Genomic DNA, 15,419 nt, shown 5'->3' with positions numbered 1-15,419 from the left:
GAAGGTTCTGTAAGGTCTCCTTGGAGCCTTTTCTCCTCCAGGCTGAACAACCCCAACTGTCTCAGCCTGTCCCCATGGGAAGGTGCTCCAGCCCTCTGAGCATCTTCATAGCCTCCTCTGGAGCTGCTCTAACAGGTGCAGGTCTTTCTAATGTTATATACTAATTGCAAAGAAATTTGGGAATGGATGTTACAGTTTTATGACTTACACTCCCAGCTACAGTACTTAAAGAAGTAATAAAATAGATCTAATAGGAATAAAGTCTAATCAGGTATACTGTATTTTTACTACTACTACACTCAGGGATTATATGTGCTATATTGCATCTATTCTGCTGTGGACTTAATTCAATCAAATACATTTATCATTGCCATTGTGAAAGTTCATTTACGTTCAACCCAACAATTTAGGATGCTTCTCCTGTAAGCACTCTACAAATAAGTCACAGTGCATATGCAAGAGACCTATCAATATGGCAGACAAAGAGAAAAACAAAGCAGCAGTTACATTTCCTTACAAAACAGCTCCAGCTGAAGAGCTCAGGTACTTGTAGCTGCTGAGCTTTCACGGGGTTACTGCTTTCAGCTGTACACTCTGTCCTTATGAAGGCAACTGTCCTGATAGCACAGGCACTGGCTCAGGTTGTGTGTATGTGCCTGCAGTTTCATTCTTCAACCCACTTGTTTGTCAGCATGAGGACACCCACTTTGCACATAAGTGAAAACATTATTTCCTGGAAAGGACTCAATTCACTGAACACCTAGGAGTTAATATTGGTATATCAGTGAGCCAAGTACTTTTACTTTTGACCTAATTTTCATTAGTAAAATCACCCATTTGCAACTACATTTATTCCAGCTCAACTTGAAAAAAACAAGGTATGTTAACAAACCATAAACTGTCTCCATAATTTCTTGCATTTTTCTGCAAATTACATTGGTTTTAAGTAATACCTTGTCACGTCATCAGATCCCTGTATGACTTTTATAAGTTAGCAAGCACAGTCTGGGTTTACAACCATGGCCTTTATGTTTCCAGAATATGTGGACTGGCAATTCTTTTAAATCCATTCACGATATTTTAATTTTCTTTGGGTGTTTATTTTCACTTTAACTTATCACTGTGTGTGTGACAAGTAGTTGATGATACGAATGGAAAGAATTTTTTGCATATGTTATCTAAAGTCTCTGAAATTTTTCAGGTTAATTGCCCAGATCCATGATGAATTGTTGTTTGAAGTAGAAGATTCTCAAATCCAGGAATTTTCAGGTAAATACAATCTATCTTGCTCTTTCCCTCCCACCTCATTTTTACTCCCTATATCCTGTGATTTCTCAGAGAATAAAGAGCTAATGTAGCAAGAAGCAGCACATTGATTCTCACAATTAGGAAAATGTATACCAAGCAGATTTTTCTGAATGTTTTCCACCCCTGGCTCTTATGTGGATAAAACGTGGATATACTTATCATCTGGAATTCATCACCATGCTTATTTTTATTTAGTTTTCTTATCAACATTCCATCATCCAGTGTGTGAATCCTGTAAAACTAAATAATAATATTTTCTCCAAGGTTTTAAAGGGTTTTAGAAGGAAATAGGCCAGCTTAAAAAAGTATGGTTTGGAAAGTAACTTCCTAAATACTTTAGATTGGGCCCTGTTACATAAAGAAATATGAAATTCTTAATGTAACCATGTAATGTACTGTAATTTCTAAGTTAGTTTACTGCTTTTTTTAATATTAAGAAATCATTATGATGGCACTCTCAAGGTTAAGGTTAGGAAAAGTTCCAGCCTACATTTTTATCCTCTTATCTGGCTTACTTCCAGACATTATTTCCTAAGCCAGAGTTTATCTCAGCATCTGGTACAAATTTAGTTCACAAGAGAGGCCACATAGGAGGCTGTCTGGTCTCTTCTCCAGTAAGTAGTGGATTTATTCCTGTAGGCACCAAATGTTTATTCACAAACTTTGGTCTTGTTTGAAGCTCAACAACATGTTTGGCTGAAACAATTAGCATAATGTCACAAATATTTTCAATGAACCATACAAGAAATATCTTTCATTATAACCTAAGCATCTAATAAAAAATTAATTTTCACCTTCCTGTGCTGTGTTCATTTGAACAGTGCAATTTGCTATATTAGTCTCATTTCATCATTGATCCCTCTTGTGAGTATTAGTTCAAAATGAGAACATTAAACCTCCACCTAATCTAAACAAACTACCTGGGAAATATTTCAATTCAATATATTAGAGGCATTGTAATGAATTAGGTTAATATATTAACATTTGACCTCTAAATAGAGGAGTTCAAATCTGATTTAAATTAAAAAACACCGTACAATTTATTTGAGTTTGCAGTATCTACTCAGAAAAGGCAATGTCTAAAAGGGACATACTTTCAGAATTAAAAAGTGTAACATATTGTAAGAAATCTGTAAGAGATCATAGAACAATTTTTATTATCTTATTTTGCATCAATTTGCATTAAGTATAGAGCTAATATTATACCCAAAAGATGAAATTTTTTCATAGTTGCTTATACATCTAGAAAATCACAGATTCTTCCCTCATTGGGTCACATTCTGACCTGTATTACTAGTATGAATCTGTAGCAAATTCAGGAAAAATCAATACTTTTCAAGTATAACAGAAAAAGCTCTAGTTATTGTATGGACACCAGTAATACATTATCCCACTATAGAAACGTGACGACTGGGGAGCTTTTTTCTGAAAACACGAAGTCTGGTTCAAATACTCAAGCCTGGAGTGCACACCACACAGCAACCAGTTCATGTTTCTCCAGGTGCAGCTGCAGCGTGCAGAACAAACACATCTGTAAATTCCTTGTCGTGCTTCAGAGTTATCACCCTGTAATTGAAGTCGCTAAGATGACCTTTAGAAAATGGACCGGGGCAGTTCTAGAGGTGTGAGATACCTTGGAAATTGTCATTGCACTTAACGTAGGCTGCCAAGCTTGAGTGTTCAACGTGGGAGTTTGTTTCATTCTGCTGATTGAAGATGGATTTTTTGATTTGTCTCTACTTTGCCCTAAGACACAAAGAAAAAAAAGAAAATTCTGCATTACAGGAACTTTCAGATATACTCACTTATGTCAGAACAGAAGAATGTCTTATTCTTAACACAAAAGACCAATGTAAGACATTAATTTCCTTCTTCATCTTGTGATTCGTTCGTTTCCTTCCTCTTTATTCGTCACTGGGATCTGAGCTCCCCAGTACAAGGCAGGGACAGACTGGAGAAAGTACAATGAAGGGTCACAAAGGTGATGAAGGGTCTGGAGCATTTCTCCTATGAAGACAGGCTGGGAGAGCTGGGGCAGTTCAGCCTGGAAAAGAGAAGGCTCATGGGATCTTATTAAAGTATATACATATCTGAAGGGAGGGGCATAGAGGAGGGAGCCAGGCTCTTTCCAGTGGTGCCCAGTGACAGGACCAGAGCCAGTGGCCACAAACTGAAACACAGAAGGTCCCCTTTGAAGATTAGGAAACAGTGTTTTACTGTGAGGTTGACTGAGCACTGGCAAAGGTTGCCCTGAGAGGCTGTGGACTCTCCACCCTTGGATGTGTTCAAAGACCTTCTGGACACACTCCTGGGCAACCAACCCTACCTAGCCCCTATGAACAGATGGGCTGGACCAGGTAACCTCCAAAGGTTCCTTCCAACCTCCCTGACTGTGTTTTGTGAATAGTGCTAGTACTGGTAAAAGAACTAATCCCAGTTGTCTTAAAAGGGTCCAAAGCTGGCTCTTCTCCAATGTCATTAATGAGGATTTTGCTTGATCTGAATAGGCAGAGAAAGGGTGCATCTGCACTTCCAGTCAGAAGTACATGCTGAAGCAGATCTGCCTGTTGTCCCAGTCTGTGGTGTGAACCGTTTTGGTTCACATCACAGAGCAGAGAGCAGTTGACCTAGATTCCTTTCAGATGAAACTAAATAGGAACACTCTTTTTTCCTAATCTTTTCCAATTATTTCAGGAGCTGCTAACTGAGGTAACAGATTAGGTATATGAATTTTAAACCAAAAAAGTGTCACTAGGATGCCTGCTCCTAATTCACTTTAGTGCTTTGAAAGTCAAAATATGGTTTTCATCTCTTTACCCAAAGTTCTTTCACCCTTACTCTTCTTACTTTTATTTGCCAATATTCTTTAGCTGTCAGCTTTGTCTTTACATATCTAATGAGCTTTTGTCCATTCAGAAACTTTAAATTACAGAATCTGCTGACTTGCAGTTTCCAGCCAGGAGTTTAATGATCCAGAGAGAAATCTCAGTTGTACAGTCACAAAGCTCAGTAAAGGGAAAACCGTGGACTTAAAGCTAAAGGGCAGTGTTTGAGGGCTTTAATGGACTACAGTTCAGTGCTGTGTTATTCTCCTGCATTTAGTGTGATCCAAGAAGCACTGGCCTACTATTCAGTGTGTTTGCATTCTGATTCCAGTCATGCTTCTGATCTACTTTTCCAAGAAAGCAACTACAAATATATGTCTCTGTTTTCCTATTTGCAGAATGGATATGAAATCTTTAAATATTTTTAAGATTTATAAATGGAGAACATATAGGTAAATAGTATTATTTCATTAGATCATAGTGCAGAACATAAGCCTTCTCAGCAGCATTTCCCTCATAGAAGTGTCTCCTTTGTATTGTTATACAAGATTAAAATGTCTATTTTCTTCTAAGACTCTCGTGAATGGGGGCTGAGAACTGCCACAAGGAATTGTAATGCTGGTGCTTTCTTTAGTTGTGGTTAGGACTTCATAGGCCCCAGTAAGAATTGTCAGTACTTTTCAGTATACAGAAATCCAATTTATAGTGCATCTAATAATGCAAAGATGATTTTGAATCTTTTAAATCTGATAAAAAAGAGGTATGCAATAAGGTGTTCTTTTTCTCTAATATCTGCTTCTGCACAAAGCACTGCATGTAACAAGTTAGGTGTTATCTATATTTCGCAAGAATACCTTTTTCCAACAGAATGTCACCCACAGTTTTATAGTATGCATATGGTTCACTCTGAATGGACAAGGCAAAACATCATTTATTTATAACTGTGTCCAAGCTTTGACACAGTTTGAAATACAATGAAGCACCTACTACTGTGAATTGTGTAATTTTCAGCAAAGATATGGCATATTATTTCCCTCAGTTCTCTGGTTAGGGCAAGAACATGACAGCAAAAGAGCTTTTTACAATCCTAATTTCCTATTAGAGGGTGCTTGGGATGTTCAAATCAAAACATTTGGCAGAAACTCTTTTGGTTTGGGCAGAAGACTCTCAGCTTTACCGTCAATAATGTGCCTGGTTTCTAGCCAGCTTGCCTGTCTGGCTTCCTCACATCCTGAGTTCTCCAGCAGCCCAGGAAGCAGAAAGGCAGATGATATTTTGGGAATGCCAAAAACTGGGCTCTTGGATCTGAGAAGCCTCAGCATCTCTAATTCTGAAGTCTGTGTAATCAGGTAGACAGACTGTCCCCAGATCAGACAGTGAGTCTGTCTAGGGACTCTGGAAGAGTATTCAGGAACTGCAGAACCCAGTTTTTCATTTTGTGGGGACTGTTTCTGGCACTGCCACTCCATGCTGTGCTTGAAATGGCTCTTTGCCCTTGGATTATTCTGATTACATTACTGGTCAAAGGGGGAAATACACTTTGGGGTGAAGAAATGCAGAACAATTTTTTTTTTAAAGTAAAGAGATACCTCTAGTTACAGCTGTAAAATCTGGCTTCTGATGTGTTCTATAAATACCTAGTGGATTTGAAAGGTGAACTTTGCCAGTGGTGATTACTGTGGATTCTTCCATGTCTTTCTGCCTGCTTAATTGCATCCATTAGTGATAATTAAATGAAAGACACTTGATACTTTGAAGTAACATCTTTTTGTAGAAATGTATGTATTTCAGTACTTTGTGTTCAATATCACAGTGCATTAGAGTAATTTTTAAAGATGGTTTTTTTAGAACTCATAATTATACATTATTGATAGAATTAAAGGTTTTCTGCATCTGTTCTTATATTTCGTACACGTAAAACATAGAGTTTTAAACAATTCTTCTAATATTTTACCAGGTATAAAATATTTCAGCTGAAATACTCTAAGAACACCAGAAGGACCAGTTTAAGGAAAAAAAAAAAAAGGATAAACTAAGCCTATTTATTTTGCTATTCTATAAATTCAGAATCTTACTACCTAAAGAACAGTATCTTAGTTTTTTTTAATCATCTGCCAGTACAAATTTTTGGCTTGTACACAAATTCCATGAAATGTCATTTTATTTTGCTACAATTTCCCGCTTAATGTGCACTGAAGCAGCTGCATAAAAATGTGCACATGTTCAAAAGGGGACTCAAGTAACAGAAGAACAAAGGAATGAACTGGTCATCACAAGTTAGTGACATTTTCTGTCCTCTGAGCTGCCTTTTTCTAACTTGAAAAACACTGGTGCATAAACTAAAGATGCCTCCGGATAGCTTTCAATGTGCAAAAATCCCTGTTCCATAGATCATATGTCTGGCCAGCTTTGACATGTTTCTGGAGTCATAATTTCATAGGTGAGTGCGCTTGAAAAATGTCTCCAGTTCGATAGGGACAAATAAGCTTTTGTTCCACAGCAGGCATGCGTGTCTTTCCTTTGTTCCTATTCACAGCACTTTCAATAACCGTGTTTATCCTGGCCAGTATCAAGAAAATCTAATATACATTAAGACATACATTAAAATTTCAGTTCCCTTATAATCTTTTAGCTTTGCTGTCACTGGGTTTTTTTATACATAATATTTTAGTGTGCATACTTAGCACTTACAAAGCATTTCAGGATGAGTATAATCAACAACTTTCCTAATTTCTGACTCTAGGTTTTGAGAGATAAATTACAAGGATTGGGAGAGCAGCATTTTACAGATGCCATTGCAGTATATGGCTGACTGTAAAGGAACATTTTAAAATTAATAATTTATGTGCCCCAGATATACTAGATTCTTGACTGAACAGAAATAATTATTATTCCCAAAGCCTCTAATCTAAATCTTAGAAAAGAAACAAAAAATTAAAAGTGGTAGAGACATCTATTTAAACACTGCAGTTCCTTTTTTAGTGACCACACTCTAAAATGTATATGAGATAAAGAAGATAGAGTTGTGTATGTCTGGTTGCTTATTCTGAGCTTTGAGAAAGAGGAGAGTTTCAAGGAGATTTGAGAAAGTAGCATGAGATTCAGATATTATGTACATAGGACTAAAGGGGACCTATCCTGCGATTACATACCCCCATGCCATATGGTCTCCTTTATAAATTTTCATCTCCATATGAAAAATTACTCCCACTAGGGACTATTCCAGAATTTCATCTCTCTAAAATCTAGAACTTTAAATTTCCAGTCTAAATGTATTCAGCCACTATACCTATTTATTTTTGTGCAAAGACTGTAATTTAGTTTAAATGCTTCCTTCTTCCCTGTTTACTGTTGTAGCAGACGACTGAACATCCAGCTGCCTTTTCTTGATATTTCTGTTATTATATACTTATTATTTCATTCAAAATCTGTGGTAAAGTAGATGTAGGTACATCTTTTGTATATTTGCAAAGGTGTGATTTCAGAAGGCTGAAATGCAGGCACAACAACTCAGATTGCTTGAAATGAATGGCTTTACTATGCCACCCACTAAACTCTGGGTTGAGAAGAAGTCAGTGTGACATGAGAAAGAGAACAGGGAGCCAAACTGACACAGAAAAAAGGAATGAAGAAAATGGAGCAAACCCGTGGAGAGGTTTTTAATGGTTGTCAAAGTGAATGAGGAACCATTGGGTTTGTTCACTGATGTGGCCATTTTAATTTGTGCTTTTTAAAATTAAGAGCAGTTAAGAATGCAGCAGAATTCTGACTGTGCCAGATGCCTTAGAGCGAAAAGTCTGTCAACCAACAGAGAAAGCTGTTGCAATCATTGCTGCCATCATGAATCCCCTTTTGGGGATAACAGTTAAATGGGAGAGAAGTAGTCAGCTTCAGAGGTCTAGAGAACTAGGGGAAAACTGGTCTAACTCAGTGCATATGCAGGCTATGAGAGGATAACACCTGGGTTCTGCACTTCTCATGCAGCCTGGTAGGGAGCTTACTGATGGAAAAAATGTTTATCCAGGACTTTACTGGCCACCCACTTAGCCTTCTGAAGGCATCCCACCTGGCTGGGGTGCCCCAGCATCTGCTGCGTTGCTGACCTCCTGGAGCCGACAGCTTGTTGAAATTCAGAGTGGACTTCTCAGTCCAACACTCTTCTATTAATAGCCATGTTGACTTGGACTGGATTTCAAATGGGTAATTATTTAGGCCAGCACTTCTCCCTTCACAATCTGCGGTTGCAATGTTTGTTTCTGCGCTCCAAAAATGATGCTGTGTCCTACACTGGACCATGAACTACCTCAAATCTAACATGAAGCAAATATATAGGTGTAGCTGTACATAGATGTGTCAACAAATGTCTTGGTTTCCTCAGCTTTGACATTTGAGCCACCGATCCTTTGAGTTCCTGCATACTTTGGACTTGATGGAAAAGCTCATGACAGCTCATTAGCACGCAAGTCTGAGTGAGCCAACACGGCCTGAGCCCTGCACTTCTGTTCAGGCAGAAGCTAGTTATCCTCATCATTATGAGCAAGCCATCCTCAGTGTCACCCATGTGACACCAAACATTACATGCTGCTCTTCATTGCTGGCATCATTAGGAGAGGTTTTGGCAGCAGCCAGAGCAACAACCATACACAGCTTCTTAGAGTTCTTGTTGCTCCTTTGCCTCTAACCTCAGCTGCCAAAGAGCCATGATGTGCATCAGGGGATAACTTCAAAGGAAGCTTCTCAGTAATCACGTGGGTTTCGCTCCAGCGCCTCGTATTGCATTCCCTGCTATCCCTCACTTCTGTGAGGCACATGACCACATCCATTATTTAGTCATCCATCCTGTCAGAGCAGTGGAGGTTGCTCCATATCTTGTGTTCTGGGGCCGCCTGGTATTCCTATTTCACTTTCACTAGCCAAAAATTACTTTTTTTTTAAAAAAACTGTTTATCCACTCAATCTCTTTTTGATTTTTATTAGAACAATATGTGTTGCAGCAGCAATCTTTGTCAAGCAAAACACTAATTAGCAGGACCAGTGATGACAAATCTGATCCCAAGTGATTGATTTGGAATAATTATAGATGCATTTGCACAGTAATAGTGAGCATAGTGTTATGGCATGATGAGTTGTTAAGTTACATGAATTATACTGAAGTTTAATTGTTTAGATGCTTGAGAGCTCCACTGTCCCACAGGGAAGATTTTTTTGAAATTTGGCTCTGATCTTTTTACTTTGAAGAATAAGATATTTTAGAAAGTTCAGACTTCTAGTGGTTTTTTTCCCTAGCTTTTTCTTTTCTTTTTAATTGAGTTTTATGGCCGCACAAAAAAATTAAAACGTATAAAATGTAACCAAACATATAGTTATGAGTACTGAACTTAAAAGCTGAGAAATTCAGCACTCATACATGCTGTATGTACTCTATATGAAATATATTAATGCTGTACTTATTTATATATGGGATATAGAAGTTAAATAATTCTGCAAATTTTACTGTAAAATTCAGTTTAAAATAAGAAATTGAAGCTTCCATACGAGATAAAATATAACTTAAAAATAATCTGACAAAGTTGTAAATGGTAATTTTTTTTTACACAGAAATGCAAGTACTATATAGGAAAATATAAAGCATGTGATTTTTTTATATATATACACATAACAATGCTAACATGGAAAATAAAGCTGTAGGTTTTCAAATTAACCTTACAGCACTGGTAAAAAGAACAATGGAGTCCCTGCAGCAAACAACAGCCTTGGAAGTGCCACTAAAGGTAGGGATAATTTTGAATTTCCATTACTGTCTCAGGCATGCTTAGCCTTGTATATTATCGTCATCATATCAAGAATCTAGCAAAAACTATTTTGCCTTCCACTTCAATTGTTTCATTTTCATATTTGTGGGTAATTGCTTTTTAAAATTACTATAACAATTCTAAGGGAAAATAACTGAAAGAAAGTCAACCTCCCTTTTGGAAAGTGAGACTGCCTTAGCAATGCAGTATGGTAATTTCAAAATCTATTTCATTCATTGCCGTGAAACTTCTGTTGGGTGTGGTACAGTGAAAAATATGTCCCTTTAATAGGCTTTCTAGATGTGCCAGGCATTTGTTACTGTTGAAAAAAATATTGCAAAAGATCTTTCTTCAGTAATTTTCACTTAGAAAAGGGGTCTATTTGACGTTTCCATGTGGGTGCCTAACAGACAAAGCAGACGAAATCCTTGGTCACTGGTCAAAGTAGAGGGGATCATCTATCAGACCAACATCTGTAAAAAATGAGTAAATAGCTGAGTAAATAGCTATTTTATCTATGTATTGAATGTAATTGTAATTATTTTATAAAATAATTACATTTCTCTCTCTACTGGTACCCTTCACCCTCGGCTACTGCTCAGCTTTTGTTGCTTGATAGAAAACACTCCCAAGCTTTACAAACTGCATTTCTATAGGTTGATTACATTGTACACCTGTGTTTGCCTAGCTTCTTTTGTTACAAATTCCTCAAAAGAAAAAGAGAAGCAAGAGTGTTTTTCAAGGTATACTACACATAAATATTTTAATTACCTTTAATTTCAAGCTATACTACATTTAAATATTTTTAATTGTAATTAAAAGCATATATTTACACTCACACTGCTATAAAGTTCATAAAAATAAATATGGTAATATTGGTGACATAAATTTCATAGCAACACTATAGTTCTTCCTTAGGAGACTTTTTGGTAGCTTTTTGACAGGCAACAACATGCATACTTTGCCTGAGGAAATCATGGCCATGAAATATAAATACGAACACTTTAATAGGTTTCTAAGAAAGACAAATGTTTACGTGCTTACTGAGAATGTTCAAAATTACATGTGCAGACTATAATTTTCGTGTTACATGTTTCAGACTAACCATTAGCTGGCAGAAGGTTTCGGTGTCCTGTGGACAGAATGGGACAAACAGTCTTATTCCCCTCTGTCTAAGGTGTTTTACTGTCACACACTGACAAATTCATCCCGATGCATTAGCAAATGGATTCAGTATGCCATTCCTATCAGAACAATAATTCTCTGTTTAAATTAAAACCCCAACTACGTTTTAATAGGTGAAAGGAAACATTCTTGGACAATAGGCGGCTCTCTGGGGGTTTCAAAGATCAGGACTTTTTAGTAGGCAGGAGAAGTATTCGGAGAGATACATTTCATTACCCTTGTTTGGTCTTCTTTTCCTGAGCAAATTACTGTAGGAGTCCTGACATACTTTTACTGCTACAGCACGCTAGACTACATGCATCATGAAGGTACTTCATCTTCCTCTGAACATACAAAGAGATCAATGACAAAGGCCAGATAGATAACATAACATACCAACAGCTTGATCTCAGAGAAGAAATTGGGAGTGATCTTTTAAAAAGAAGTCTGTATTTTTATTCATGTTGTTTACCCTTCTATACAGTAAGAATATGTCTTTAAGGATTAGAGATGCTGAAGATGAAAAGGTTTTTGTGAAATGCTCCTGCTTTCCTTCAGCAGACTTACTTTAACTAAATATGTGTTATGTGCTCTGTTAATATGAATATTATTTTTTAATATGGAGACAAAATGTCACTAAAGTAGAGCACACATACAGTCTTAATAGGGAGAGAGCTCTTTTTCTTCTTTGAGGTAAAGAATGCTTTATCTTTGAAGTAGCTTTTTTTCCAAAACAGTCCTTGCTAATGAGGCAGCTTTCATGTCAGCAAATTTACTGTGTACCAGAGCACCAGGAACTGCAAAACAAACTGAAATTAAACCAAAGCAACAATAAAAATACCCCAGAATTTGAAAAGTAGGTGGTAAAAAAAAACAACATAGTATCTTTATGCATTACTGACAAAGTTGCTGATGATAAACATCAAAATCATTATGATGATTTTGTAGCTCTTTTGAAAAGCATGATCAGATGAGTTTTGCGTTAGCATATTCCTTGCAATTCAGTAACATGTATTTGCAATTTCAAAACTAAAGGTTAGTCTTAATTGTTAAGGTATTTTAATCAAAATTGTTGCAATGATTGAGTATTAATAGAAATGAAGAACATTGCATGATGGATAGGTATGTAATCTAGAGCAGTATCAACATCCAAAGGGAAAAGCAAAAATAGTAATCTTGCTATTTGTGATGTGTTTGTTTGTTTAAATGTTTATTTTTATTTTTTTTTTATTCTGACAGGTTCCCTTGAAAGTGATTCTCACCACTGGGAAATCATGGGGGTGTATGACAGAATTGCAGGAGATGTAAAGCAGCCATCGGGGATGTTATTCAGTACCCGAACACCTCATTGGCCTGTGCTGATTCCTCACTGAATCACTAGGCAACAGCGCTGCTGGATCTTTCATAAGCACCTAATACTCTGCATGTGAATTTTTTTACTTCATTTTGTCTGTAGCCCTAGGCAACAGCAGTGAGATAAAACTGGTTTTTACCAGTTCATTGTGTTTCCTTTAGCCAAGGTAACCAGCGGGGAGCTGCTTTTGTTCAGAGCTAAATTACTACATGTAAGAAATGAAATAAGACAATATTAACCCTTTGGGAACATCACAAATATATTTGAGTTAGAGGGATGTTTAGACTTTATTGTTAAATATTTTGTGAGGTGCTTGTGTAAAAATACTTCTACACTGGCACTATTTGAACTGTATCAGCAAATGCTTAACTGTTGTATTCAGCTTATTTTGTATTTTGTGAGTAGAATGCAGATGCTTGGTGTTCATCACATATTAAATGTCCTGTTCCCCAGAGTTAGAAAGAGAGTTCTTTGGAAATGAACTTGATTTTTATCTAGAATTTTGGAGCAAAACAAGTAAACAAAACTAGAAGCCTAAATGCAATAAAAATAACCAGATTGTTGTCAATTGAGTTAATTTCAAACTCAATTTGCACACTGTAATCTCAGCATACTTTAGAGGAAGTATTACAGTTTTGCCTAATTTATTACTTTTATTACTTATGTAATACTAAATATTGTCTAGATAAATTTTAGGATTTAGCCTTGTGCTTCTAAGGATTCAGGCTTTTACTCTAATGTTTGGATTTTTTATTGATAATTTGGTTTTCAGTAGAGTTTATTCTTTAAATGAGCTTGTTTCATAACATTACTGTTTTACAAATTCTGTCTCCATGCTTGTGGAATATGAAGCTGTCCTCAAAGTCTACTGCTAATTATTCAGAAGTTGAAGTCAAGCACAAAACTTTTAAGAGGTGTTCAGTATGTTTCAGCATTAGACATCAAATTATCAAAGTAACACAATTTAAATTTTAGAAATGTATGATTACAAAGACTTTTCAGCATTTTTAATTTGTACAATTAAATAATTTTGCATTGTACTTAAAGGCATTAAACTATTAAACATTGTTGTCTTATGTTGCTTATTAATCATACATAACCTGTCAGCTGAAGTGAATCAGTCGTTTCTAAAAATGGATTCTTATAGTTATAAGATTGGCAGTGATCATGTAAGCGAAGTCAGAACCTTCTGCATATTAATGGGGGGCAGCTCCTTGGCTGGGGGGTCCAGCCTGGGTGGCTGTGACACTTTGCCTGGTTGTGTGAGCAGAGGGCCTGATTCCACCTTTCCAAGAGAGAAGAGGCTGCAAAAAATGCTTTTTGCTATTTTCAAGCCTTCTGTGTTTGCAGTGGCATTGAACAAGTGTGAATTGTTCTGCTGTCTCATGTGTTCCACTCCTCTTGAAGACCTACTGTTTTCGGAAGGCCTGTACTAATTAAGCCCAGTTCCTCTAAGGCTACATTGCTGACCTTCCCACTGTATGGAGGAAGTCATCATTTTTTTCTACATTCCCAGCTGATTTCCACCTTGTGTATTTTTCTTAGGATGGCTACTTTTAAACTAGATGTTGTATGTTTTCAACTCCTGAACAACACTAGGAACACCCTTCAGCCTAACAAATAACAAAAACATGCTTAAGAACAAAAAGAACCTCGATCCACTTGTGCGAATTGACATCTGTTCAAATATGAAGCTACAGAAATGCAGAGGTCACCATACAGAACAAATTTTCAAACACAACCTTTCACAAAAGACTGTCAGTCACAGTTCCCCAGACGTGTGCACTTTGTAGAGGCTGTCATACAGCAGGCAAAGTTAATATTTTATTCTCCTTGTGTCACAGTTTCTTCATGGTTTTAAATTTCCAAAGAGTCAGCTAACAAAAGGAGGAGGACCAAGCAATAAGGCACCACTTTTTCACACGTGTCCGAGGGGTCATTCTGCGTGCACTGGTGTGAGAACAAAAGGCAAACTGGCATAATTTTGGAGGATGGCTGCTGACCAAGATCTCAAGACTTGGTGCAGTTTGTGTCCCCACAACTTGCGGGATGCATACTGTGAACTCAATATATCTTTCCAATGTTCCTGATTCTCCAGTAAAGAAACTGAGAAACCTTCTCCTCTTGAGAAAGAGTAATGTTTGCAATCATTTCCCAGCAAGGTCCTCTGCACAAGGCATCACTTCTATCACACTTGTGTGCTGATCTATGTGTAACTATAAAATCTGGGCAGAGCAGTTTTTCCAAACCTTAGGCAAGGTCTGAATCTAAAGAGCTATTATAGGGAAGCAAGGCCAGTCTTGACCACAGATTTCCTCCCAAATAAATGCAGGTGAAACAGCTCAGTATGTGATGACTGCCAGGAATTCCTTTGGGCAGCACAATAATTTCACACCAGAGAACTCAAGACCCTTATTATAATAAAAGACCACCTTTTCAGGTTATTTTGGTTCTGCCTGAAAGGGACTTTAAGACATGGTTAGACTTGAACAGAAACAACCGTAAGAGCCCTTTTCCATCGTTAAAACTCTTGATCTCTAGAATGATTCCGTTTTTCTCACAACCCTTGAAGTACTGGGAGAGCAAGAAACAAAACTTCTGTTTGAATTGCAAAACCCTGCAAAAGTACTAATCAATGAACATGGGAAATCTCAGACTAGATGGGGAGAGGGAAATAACTGGTTGTACTGAGCAGAAATTTCATTAATTGATTCTCTGAACACAATAATAACCCCTTTTGAACTGATTTGTGTCTTTGGGTTTAATTTCAGGTGTGTCTTTTGTGGCCTGAATGTTCCCTTAGATCATCTGTAAATCTCTTCATCTGCCACGTGGAGTAGTGGAGGAGGGCTATTTGAACATACTTAAACTCAGTGTCTGGGGGAAATGGAACAGCACAGCTCTTTGCTGGTGTTTGCATGGATGACATGGCCAATACTTACCTGCTTGCAAATCTTCCAATGTCTACACACCACT

At 37.1% G+C, this 15,419-nt stretch overlaps 1 protein-coding gene across 2 annotated transcripts in view; it reads left to right on the top strand.

The window, feature by feature from the left end:
* Positions 1-13,485, top strand: part of POLN (DNA polymerase nu) — a 93,996-nt gene extending 80,511 nt beyond the window's left edge. For both annotated transcript variants that reach the window (XM_017820823.1, XM_017820824.1), the window contains 3 exons: positions 1,202-1,269; positions 9,843-9,904; positions 12,329-13,485. In XM_017820823.1, the coding sequence (XP_017676312.1) occupies positions 1,202-1,269; positions 9,843-9,904; positions 12,329-12,397 (199 nt within the window). In that variant the 3' untranslated portion in view covers positions 12,398-13,485. The remainder of the gene's footprint in view (positions 1-1,201; positions 1,270-9,842; positions 9,905-12,328) is intronic.
* Positions 13,486-15,419: the final 1,934 nt, after the last annotated feature.

Source organism: Lepidothrix coronata, unplaced genomic scaffold (genome assembly GCF_001604755.1).
Source record: "Lepidothrix coronata isolate B3197 unplaced genomic scaffold, Lepidothrix_coronata-1.0 Scaffold85, whole genome shotgun sequence".
Classification (NCBI taxonomy): Eukaryota; Metazoa; Chordata; class Aves; order Passeriformes; family Pipridae; genus Lepidothrix; species Lepidothrix coronata.
Note: the sequence above shows the minus strand (reverse complement) of the source record. Positions and strands in the feature narration are given on the sequence as shown.